At 32.5% G+C, this 12,081-nt stretch overlaps 1 protein-coding gene across 5 annotated transcripts in view; it reads right to left on the bottom strand.

The window, feature by feature from the left end:
* Positions 1-4,399: 4,399 nt before the first annotated feature.
* The window catches only part of PRDM16 (PR/SET domain 16), a 532,436-nt gene continuing 524,754 nt past the window's right edge, over positions 4,400-12,081 (bottom strand). For 4 of the 5 annotated variants that reach the window (XM_063436810.1, XM_063436811.1, XM_063436813.1 and 1 more), the window contains 3 exons: positions 10,692-10,931; positions 6,832-7,006; positions 4,400-4,779 (listed from right to left, as the gene is read on the bottom strand). In XM_063436810.1, the coding sequence (XP_063292880.1) occupies positions 4,645-4,779; positions 6,832-7,006; positions 10,692-10,931 (550 nt within the window). In that variant the 3' untranslated portion in view covers positions 4,400-4,644. The remainder of the gene's footprint in view (positions 4,780-6,831; positions 7,007-10,691; positions 10,932-12,081) is intronic. The other variant, XM_063436812.1, reaches the window with a different exon arrangement.

Below are 12,081 nucleotides of genomic sequence, written 5' to 3'. Positions count from 1 at the left end.
GATTCAAGAATATATAAGTAGAGCTAACAATTGTAAGTTGTAGCTAATGTTAATATAGAGTCTTTAGAATTTTCAGGATATACTTAATAAACATAAATAATTATAGAGATCTGTTAATGGAGCACTGTGCATGTAATTGCTAAATAAAATAAGCAAATCTTTATTTCGCAATAGAATTAATAATTGAGACTGCTGAATCCTCCTGCTCATGGAGTGTGTCTATATAAAATGACTTAGATTTAAAACCATGGGAAATGTTTGCAAAACAGAGAGGCATGTATGTACTCACTAAATAAGGAGTTGTGAAGTTTACAAAAGGTTTTACAAAAAAACAGATGATTTGGAAAACATATTCGACTTCACTTAAGATATTTCTCCAAATTTTAAATAAGTTTTGAATGATCATCAACATACTATTTAATAGATACATACAACTAAGTAGAATTGTGTTCAACAATCAACATACATAATGCTGAATATGTCTAATTCTCTTTATATGTCTAATTCTTTTTAGAAATACTGAGCACATATTTGCCAACATGGCACTTTGTGTTGTCAATAGACATTTTGGGGACTGAAGCCTTCCTGTTTTTTGAGCTAAAGAAATGATGGCAGTACACATAATTATGTTTAACTGAATGCTTTCTTAAACCTTTCAAAGAACAGCAAAATATGTTCCTTGATCACAAATTGCTAAAGGATCACTGACTTGTGGTGAGTTGAGAACTGACTTGAAAAGAAATAGGCCACAAAAGTTTACCTCTTCTTCTTCTGATCTGAAGGACCTAACATTGACTAGAGTAGGCTAAGTATCTTCACCTTTGCCAAGTAAGGTGGCAAATGTCTTCTACTGCAACTCTGGTTTTAAATGTGCTTGGTTGGAAGCTCCCTCTAAGATATACTGAACTCAACAATTGTCTCAAGTTTAATTAGCAGGTTGCAAACTGCAGAACATAAGAGACTATATCCAAACTGCACGACATCATATTTATACAGTATCGGGAGTTGTCCTCACGGAGGTAAGTTGAAAGGATTCTATACATCAGGTAACTTAAAGTTTGGCCCCTTATTACCTAGTTTTATTCCAACATCAGGGTGTAAAGGTAGATTCACAGGCTGGAGTTGACTTCTTGGTATACTTCATTGACTTATTGGTCATCAAGTACAGATGACTCAATTAGCAATAATTAAGTGCTAGCAAGGAATGGTTTATATAAGGGGCCAGCATTGGATCAATCTGGTCATCACTGTTGGCGAATTGTCATATCAAATCTCAGTGACAGGGTTTTAACGTCTTAATAAAATGATGTGTATTACATTTTGCTCTTTTGCAAAGTTGCCGGATATTTTCTTCTAACAATACATTTTATGACATGGATTTTGAAGCAACAGATTAAGAAATACATGTACATCGTTGCACTAGGTTTTCCATTCCTCTACATATTTACACAAATATTAAAAAGAAAAAACAGCTAGGTGTCTAGTGCTTTTAATACAGTACTTACAGAGTGCTTTCAAACCTTTTTGAACTTCTATTAAGAAATGGTGACATATATATAACATATGGCACTTGCTTTTGTGTTAATATGGAATTTTTTTTTTTTTTAAATCACGATGCACTATATGTTTAAATGAAACATAGGAAAAAAAGACGCAATCTGTCTATTTTTTCCAAACAATATCAACAAATAAATACAATACTTAGGCAAAAACATAATTAAAAAAAGAAATTAAATTTAACAAACACATGATTGTCTGGAAAACTGCAGCACACAAAAGTTAAAATGTAATTAAAATTGTAGATAAATCACAGATTTATACAGCGCACTGTTTACATTTTTTTTGTAACTGCAACACTCTTTAGAGCTGTGACCCTACAAGACACCCATGTTTTTTTTTTTTTTTTTTTTTAATTTGGCACATTATATTTTAAACACCTTTTTTGATATTGTACAATAATTGTGTTACTCTGTTTTGGTCCTTCACTAGTTGTGTATATTAACATTATTTCTTCACAATAATGACATCTAATGTAAAAATACTGTTATCGAAAAACAATATGGGGAGGGAAAGGTGGAAACAACATATATACAGATAAGTGTATGTCTATTTATTTATTTTAATAACTTTAACATTGGCCCCACTACAGAATATTTTAATGTTTTAAGTGCAAATCCTTGCACACCTTTCTGGAAAATAAAAATTTTACGAGAATATTGAGAACTTAAAAAAATTATATAACAACAAATATGTTACCTAAAGGAATGTGTTCTTAATTTATTATTTCGAAAATCAAAATGGAGTTCATATTTAAAATTCATGGATGCATATAAAACAACTAAAAGTAGATTAAAGCTCTGTAAATTGTCAAGATAAATATTCTAAGCTTTGAAACATTTTTAATCAGATGCCCATGTTCTTAAAATGGTGTTAACTGTCAAAACATAAAATTACTTTTTGAAATATAACAAATGAACAGGTTTTTTTTTTCAGCTAAATTATGTAGGGTGTTTAGGCTGGGAATATATCTGAAAATATAAAATGTAAAAAAACTAAAAAGTGTTTTTTTTTGTTTCTAAGAAATATTTTGTAATTAATGTGTTAATCTTGGCTATATACTATTGTCAGCAACTACCAAAAACAAACTTTGAAAAAAAGGCTAAAATATCCATGGAATTAAATCCATAAATTCTAATATCTATAGTAAAAATTCCAAATTACTTTTATAAATGAAATATATCTCTATGCAAAGCAGTGATTTACAGCAAGTCATGTTTGTATAATTACCAACTTGGAACATTTAATCTAAACTAGTTGAGTAGGGAGAAAAAAGGAACCATATTTCTAAAAAAATATTTTTCAACTCATTTTCTTTCCTATAATTTTCAAGTCAGTTGTCAACATGCTGTTTAGTTAATAGAACTCACTATTTTTAAACGGGCAAATGAATCTGATCAGAATTCCACCGTTTAATACTTTCATTGTTTAATGAAGGTAAAGAGGAAGAGCCTTCAGGTCTATTAAGTTTCTCTTCAAATGTATTAATTATCTTTTTTTTTTATCACCTCAGTGTTGGGTACCCTTTCTAATTATGGAATGTACTATAATCTAGTAGCAATAAGTCATACTGCATGTGTGGCATACATTACAAATTATATATGCCAGTAAAAAAAAAAGTAGGTATGAATTAAATTATTGCCAAAAACCTAAACATTTTATATAATTTTATATTTCATAAAATCCTGCATGGAGCGGATTTTAAAAATATTTTTTCCCTGTAATCATTAAAAAACATCAATTTATCTTGATAGGACTACATTCAAAAATGCACTGTTAGGCCACCCCAAGTAAATGATACAATTTAAACATAACAGTTCTTTTGTGTTATACATTCTCTGTAAAATATTGAATTTAATAATATATCAAAATGTACAGAGAATATTTAATATTTTAATAAAATACACCACATTTTTTCCCAGCTGAGAATTTTACAGAATTAAACTGTTTGTAGATAAAACTGGTAAAAAGCCTCAAAATTCCACACAAAACAATTCTTGGACCCATGTCACTTTTTGATTTATTTTTGTGTTGCATTTGTCTTGTATTCTATATGTGATTTAATTTACAGATTTACAAATTCTTCTTAGTGTCTTTCAATATAACATTTTAATTTAAATCATGTTCTATATATAGAGAAGAAAATTACATAGGATAGTCTGCTGTCAGTCAGAGAGTTGAACTGTAGCTTAAGGCATTCTGAGGACTTTTATTGACTCTTTTAAGAGGGGTAAATTTGAGCAAAGAAAATAATTGTTTTGGACATTAAATCTAATGTCTGTGATAGCCACATACATTAAAATGAAACACATTGTTATTACTAATATATGTATGATTGATATTCATAATAATATTGGAAATATTTTGCCTTTGACATTTCAAAGGGGCAAGTAACAAATGCAAATTAACAAAGTTAATTTTATTACCTTCATCCCATATTATCACTTGCCCAGCTTGTCACGATTTGATTATTTGAAAAATTTCACACGATTTGATGCATACCTTATGAAGATTTCAGACACAGGGCTAATTTGCATTTCACGTGAAAATTTCCTTCGATATTTTTACATAAATTTTATATATTTTATAGAAATTGAATTATATTCTAAAATGTAATTATTAAGGGGGGGAAAGCATGTTTTACAGTTATCACCAACCTTAAAAAAAACACACAAATATCTCAGTGTGATTTTTATACAGCACCTTAGAAACCTTTTTGCCCATTAAGAAAGAACTTTGCAAAAGTGTTTTTTTGTTTTTTTTTTCCTCTTGCTTAAAATACTTCTAGTGGTTTTAAATGCATTTTTAATCCAAACTTTCTTCTTTATCTTTATTTCTTAGAAGCTTACGATGTCCAGATCTATGACCTTTTCTTAAAACCCGGACTTCTTCAACTTTTTTTGAAAGAATCAGCAGAAAGTGGATGAGAAAAGAATGGAGAAGCTGTAGGACACGCACAAGCATTGTCTCCCTAAATACAGAGAAGATCTCCCGATGCCTTCAAAATGTGTTCTGCATTTGCTAGCATCTCATAGGACGATGGTATTGTAACACTATAAATTATTTTTATATGCATTCTTTGTAAATTTACAAATGGTTCATTGGGTTAAAAGTCCCTGATTCTGATGTCGCTCCAGCCATGTTCAACCAAGCGTCCAGTGAATTGTGGGAAGGAGTGTGTAGAGGAGCATTTTCAGAAAGGGATAACATCATTGCATAAGCCTGTGAGTGATAAAACCAATTAGAAATATACAAATATAAAATATAAAACAAAATTAAAGCACATATTGCGTTATATTCTTAAAATTGGATTTGCAGACCCAAATTCAAGTTAATAGAGCTACAATGCATTGGAATTAGTATTGTGGCAAACTTTATGAGGCACAAAAATGTATATGATGGCTAGTTTGAATGTTAGCGTTCAGTTAAAACACATAAAAACTGTTAATTACATGTAGTGAAGATCTTTGCAATTTGGTAGAGAAAATTGCAATGTACCCAGTTGAACTCAAAAGTTTAATTATAGATGTAGCACAATTTTCAAATGTGTAGTTTTCAAAGCATGGCCAATGTACACATGTTTTATATACTAGACTTGAAAAGAGTACAATTATGCAGTCTACGCGAATTTTCTATATCTGAATAATGAATTTTATATCATCTATCAATACATTAAATGGGTTAATGTTTGGCTGAAGGTTACCATAATGCTACCAATTAAGTACTTTTGCATTAGGGAAACTACATTTGTTATAGGAATATTGGTTCATCTCTAGTGCTTGTTTAGTATTTATAGAAAGTAACGGTTGTGTGTTTGAGGTATGTGTAGATATGTACCGTAATTAAGCTCTGACCTTATTTGCATTGTTAATATGTAGTAGCATTCTTATATAAATAGTCTTGCCTTTTTAACATTTATTGCCTTTTTAAAACAGAATTAGACCTGTTAGACTTTTCCACAGTAACTTTGCTCCATATTGTTTTTCTATTTTTAGAAAATATTTAGATGCATATAAGTTGCTCTTTAATTATCAGATATGTTAAGGGAACTCTTAATGAGTCTCCTGTGTCAGTAAACTAACCTAAGGATACCAAAAAAAAAAAATTAGAAACCCAAAAACTGAGTGGTAATTTTCAGCTCCCAATGTAGGACAGGCTTTGAGAACATCATGATAAGTTAAGATGACCAGGCACCAATACCCATAACTTTGCATACATTTTTTGGAATAGAAAATACGTGTGCTAATTAGAAGTCTAAACACATCTAGTTTTAGAAAGCCAGTTGACTCTTTCAATCAAATACTGGTTCTTTATTTACTCTTGAGTCTTTCTCTTGACAGATTTAGGTTAGTCTATATATTGCATTAGTCAACAACAACAAAAAGATTATACAGTTTTGGCATTGCGTGCCTGGAAAATTCTCCAAATACAGGTAAGTGTGCTTTATTGGAGAAAATACATTATAATACTTAATAACATATAGAGTATGATCAGCTGGTTAGTACATTGAGCAAAATAAGCAGACAAGAAACAGAGACATGCAGATGGCTTGTGTTGAAACAGAACACAACACAAACTAACAGATCCAATATCTTATTTCCACATCAATAATTCAAATTTTATTAGTTGGACGAAATCATGAATAAGCAAAGTCTGGTTGAGGAAAACCAGCTAAGGAGCTGTCATTATTTATTTGTAGAATTGTAAGCCCTAAACAGGACACGATAATGTTAAAGATAACGGAACAGGTAACTTAAGTCACAGATCATTGATTTGATTTAAAGAGAGAGAGAGAGAAGGTTAAATAAAAAAGAAATCTACTTTTACAAAACTGTTTTTTTTTTGCCACATGCCAGCATTAGAAAATATCTAAGAAGTATAATAAAGTTTCAAAAAAATATAACCTTTATTTAAAATGCAAGCATATTCTGTGTCCTCATTAGTCAAAAGCTAAGAAATAAATGTGTTTACTTGCCCAATCCTTTAACAAAACAGTACAAAACATAATTAAATCCAGGAATTTTAATTAAAAACAATCTAGGATTTTAATAATAAATAGTTTTGGTATTAATGTACAGTTGGAATCCACTGTAAAGCGGTTTATTTTCCAGTAAATGAAATTAGCATACAAATCAAGATTAATTTTGTTATTCTAGGAGTGGGCTTATTTAAAAACAGTATAACAGGAAATACATAAACTAATCATATGAATGCCCCCGTAGGACTTATTTTGGAAAAAAAGCTAAATGAGATATCTTAGTGTTCTGTACCTACCTGGTTTTTAGCCTGCCTGTACAGAGTTTCTTTTAATGTCTCAGAGTCTAAGGTGGAATTAAACACATCTTTTACTTCAAATGCATCCTCTGCAGTTTTTCGAAGGTCCAACCCTTTCACAAAATTCGGAATCTGCTCCATATCTAACAGGCCGGCATCTTCCTCCTCAATACACCTGTACCAATAACCAGGGGGAGGGGGTAGTTGGTTGACCTTTCAATATGTTCACTGGCCTTTTATCAGGCTAGCCAATCTTGCAGTGTTTGCTATCTTGGGGCTAACATGCACATGTAATGAGGCTTAGTGACACAGACAAGACACATGCACAGAATAGGACAGCAATGGATTTGACAAACACACACAATCATTTAAGTGCCAAAACGATAACTGGACTGAATGAACACGTTGTGCATTTCAGACATTATAAGGATAATCTTGCACAGTTTACAGGAATCAGTGGCTGATTATGATGAGAGTTCGGTGGGATGTGAGTGCAAAAGGTCCCAAGAACTACATCTTCTAGGATTCTAGTAATCTCCCAGAAATAAACAAACTTGGCAAACATTTTGCATTTTCCAATTAGAAACATCACTATTCTCATATCACAAAGACTAGCTACCTCCTATTTTTCCACGGTATGCTCTCCTTCTCCTCTGTGATGACTTAAAGGGACATTGTCACCTGAAATCTTCTGTAGACATTTCAGTCTAGAACATTACTCTTGACGGATTATCTATCAAGGCTTACATTAAATGTAACTTTGTTTGAGATTTCATTTTTGGAGGGAGCCATCTTGGAATTGGATTACATGGTTTAATCTGTTGAAGGAATGTTAAACTAGCAGCCAATCCGCTTTTTATTGCTGAGCCAAACACAATTCCACTATGCAAAATAACTTAGTGTTTGAATGTACACCATTCCCTCGGGAAGTCTACTTTAGTTAGACATATTTAATATTTAATATATAATAGTCTGGAGTAAAAAGGAAAGAGTGCACAATAGCTACAACTACAATACCAGAAAAGTAAATGTCTGTTGATAAGCTTAAAATGTTTCACATGATCATCCTTTTTGGCACTTAAATGATTTAGAAAAGAATAAGCTATGCATGAAAATGTATTTTATGGTTTATTATATTGACACTGGTTTTGTAATGTAAAGGTGATGTACGGGCCTGACGAGAAAACGAGAGGCCATTTCTTACTCATCCTTAAGTTATCATTTTACATTTTAACTATTTATTCTGTGTTGTCTTGACTTGAAAGACCCAGTGGCGTTGAGTTGTGTTGAACTAGAAATCAATACCGAAATAGCTTGAACTTTTTCACCTCTACTGTTACCTCAGTATTAAGTATATAAATGGTTGTCTTTTTATAAGTAATTAAACAAAACCTCTTTTATATAGTTATACATAGGTTCCTTTATCTCAGGAAGAGAAACACTGAAATTTGTATTTATTCTTCACTGCAATAGCAGCTGCTATTATCAATTAGCACACCGCTGGTGAGATGGTTACCATTTGTGAAGATGATGGGATACTTTTTTCTACACATTGACAAAGGATTATTTAATCAATTAACATACATTAATATTTGTCTCCGGTTGGTACTAGAGGAGCATCTTGCACTTTTTGTCACTTTTGTTTTGTGCATTTATATTTATTTATTTGGGAGGGTGTTTTTTTTTTGCTTTGTATCTTTAATCACTCGTGGCCATGACGGGAGGTTTACACTGCTCTCCAACTATTTTTGTTGTTGTTGACTTGACATGATGAAGAAGAGTGTGTACAACACTAACCTAAATTAAGTGTCTTTGGATATTTAAACATAGACTTTAAACCTCGTAAAGAAATGTATGGCTTTAGACTTATAGCTTGTTTTAATTTATTTTAAGCCTGTTTTTGTCATGTCACGGTTTGTATAGACTATTCACTGCGCTATTCCATGCCCTATGTGTATTTAATTTTCTTATATATAGCACAAAAACACTAAGAATAATAAGAATAGCAAGACAGTTAAAAAAAAATATTTTGAATAAAATAAAGCTTTAACTTTCTCTGTAACTTTACCCTGTGTTTTTTTTTCTAATAAACTCTTGTTATGTTTGTAGAGGAGGTCCTTTCCTATTTTATTATTTGTTCATTTTTGTATTGGAAAAGAAAAGCTTTTGGTTTCCCTTTACGCCCACTTCTGATGTTTCCCTTTACGCCCACTTCTGATGTGTGCCTGGGTCTCTAATGTGCTTTATGACAGCACCTTCATTCATACAAAGAAATTAATGGAACTGTAGCCATCCATTTCATGAGAGCAGTTATAGATGTATTAATGACCACAATACTGATTTCTTCATAGCTTTCCATTTTGAAGGTCGGTAGATAAGGTAGCAACCTTTATGCTTAAAGAACATTGTGCATGTACGTCTTTGGCCAAGCAGATGCATAGTTGGCTTATTATTGTGCTCAATTTATGCTGTTAATGCACACTGTATGCAGAGACACAGTGACAGGGGAATTCCTTCCACCATGACTTATGGAAGCATCATAAACTGTTATAATGCTAAGAGAGTACTTTTAACCTGTTAGTGTTTTAAGTGAGATATAATCTCAAATAGTTTTGTCTGGGAAACATAAGATATGCTCAGTAAAACTAAACAATGTGTAAAGAGTAATAATGATAATCTTATTTTTCATTAAGAACAGACGTTTATCCTAACAGTGTTGTGCATCACCCTTTAATTTTCTGATAATGGTATGTTTGTTTTGTCCAAAAACTAGGTAGTAACAGTATAGATGAAAAGATAAATACATAAATTAATACAAATTTTAGCCGTTTGTAATCAGGCTGTGTGTATACATCCCTTGTATATGTGTCCCAGAATGCTTTGGGTTTTGCATTATGACTAAAATGTCTGGTCTATATATTTCAAACCGTACAGATATAATGTGTAGTATTAGGTTGCAAGACTTACATATATGGATACATTTCCAGATGTATGTTTTAGGGGCAATCATAGTGAAATAGTTTACCAGTATCTGATATATAAACACAACTACCTATAAGAACGAGGAATATTATTTTGGCAGCTATTGTAATAATTGTTATTAATGGGTGATTGGATAGACACTGTTGCAATATCCACAAGCTTTCTACTTGAGCTAAGATTTCTTCATCCGTGGAGCTATATTTGTTAGGACACTTCTTTCAGATATTGCCAAAGGATCTAATGATGGTTACCTGCATTTTAATCACTATCACTGTTAACTATTTAGGGCTCTTCAAAGTGATCCTCAGAAATAATTAACATACAAAGACACACACTCTTTGCACTAGTTATTGAAGTGAAATTCATATTTGTAGGTTCTAAAATTGTATTTTTTTTTATATCACCAAATTTAGGATGAAAAGATAAAAAACGATGTCCCACGTGTCTTATTCTATGAGCTACTTTTTCTTAAAACGTTAAAACTATGCATTCCATAAATGTATATGAGTACAACTGAATTATTTGTATTATGTAAAATCATGTGGTTATTAAAAAGTGGATAGATTATAATAATCCTCAGTTGTGTAACACACTAGTTTTGTAAAACACATAATGGCTGACTTGTTCTTTTGGGGTAACTAAAATAGTTGCAGCCATTTGTGTTGGTGCCCTTTCAAAGTAGAAAGAGCACCATAATACTCAAGTAATGAAGTAAGTGGAAGTACTAGGTACAAAGTTTGCATCTAGGTCTAAGATTTTAGAACTCCCTTGTAAAGTTTTCTCTTATGTTAGTTTTAATGTAATGAGCAACACACAGATGATTCATGGACATAAAGCATGGCAAAGAAAGGATAAGGAGAGATGGCTGAATGGTGTACCTTCTGGTGTGATCAAAGCTCATTGTGAGGGATGTGGGTTCTTCATCTTCCTCATCCTCTTCGTATGCTTCCTGTGCTTCCATGATTGGTGAGGCAGTTTCATCTTGTGACTTTCCTGTCAGACTTCCATCTTCATAGTCTTCTTCCAAGTCATCATCATCTTCCTCATCTGCTTCTTCAGGTTTCTGGTTGGCTAATCCACAACATTTAGAACTGCTATCAATATCTTGAATTTCTGTCCTGTAACCCAAAAGGTATGAGAAAAATAAACAACGCTTAGTGATGGCAACAATAGTGTACCTTGAAAAATATTGGATCAAAACATGAACTTTAGGATGCAAGGGAATAGGCTGTAAAGAATATGCCCATCCAATCTAAGGAATATATGCAAAAAGCAATAATTATTAGTTCTCTGCAATAATAAAACATATCTCAGACAAGAATAAACTGTTGTATGGTCATCAACCCAATTACGTTGTAATGAGAACTACACAGGCAATATATGATCATGATTCATTCAATAACATGCCAGATCAAAGGTGAATATTGGGCATCTCTCATCTGATATTTAATTTCTGTTAACTTTAAACTATATCAATAGATCATTACATTTCATTTTGATTCAGTCAGGTTGACCATTTCAAATTTGGCTATCTACTACACACCCTCTTCTCAATAGGATGGTGACAGCAGACCAAAATGGAAAGATTGAATAACAGGGCTAGGTAGCTTTTGACTAAATCTCCCCTGATTCTTTGCCAGCGTTATCGCTGTAAGAGCATTATGGGAGATGCAGTCCACAACATCTAGAGTGCCACAGGTTGTCCACCCCAGTTCTACTGCATTAGATGGGTTGTCCTAAAATACGTAACTAAGCTCAGTGTTTTCTAAACATAGGGGATTTTGCTAAATAAAGAGTGAGATGTTTTGTGGAATGTTACTAGGAAACTGTAATCATTGATGAAAGAAAGCTAGCTTTCTTCTTTGTGCAAAGAGACTATATGCTTGTGAGTCAACGGCCAGGGCTTGATTTCCCATTAGGCAGAGTATTAACCTTCCTACAGGCACCTGTATTCAGCACTTATAATGTGCCTTTTGAGCTTAAATAAACTATTTGCGAGATATATATAGGAACCAGGAACCTTGGCCAGTGCCTTCTGTAGTCAAGAAGCAGAGCTGCAGGGACAGAGAGTGTAAAAAATAAGTGCTGTCCCAGCTCCTCCAGTGTCTCTATGATAGGTTGGACAGGAAGTGGAAGAGATAATTTCCCATCTGCCTACTAACAGCCTCTCACACAGGAAACACTTTACAAGAGGAGCAGGGGAAGCTTTATCTGATGCACACTGTATAACCACTCCTGCAGCTCCAATACAATCAAACTGACTGGTCT

The sequence above is a fragment of the Pelobates fuscus genome, chromosome 11, assembly GCF_036172605.1.
Source record: "Pelobates fuscus isolate aPelFus1 chromosome 11, aPelFus1.pri, whole genome shotgun sequence".
NCBI classification, from domain to species: domain Eukaryota; kingdom Metazoa; phylum Chordata; class Amphibia; order Anura; family Pelobatidae; genus Pelobates; species Pelobates fuscus.
This window is presented reverse-complemented; position numbering and strand designations above follow the sequence as displayed.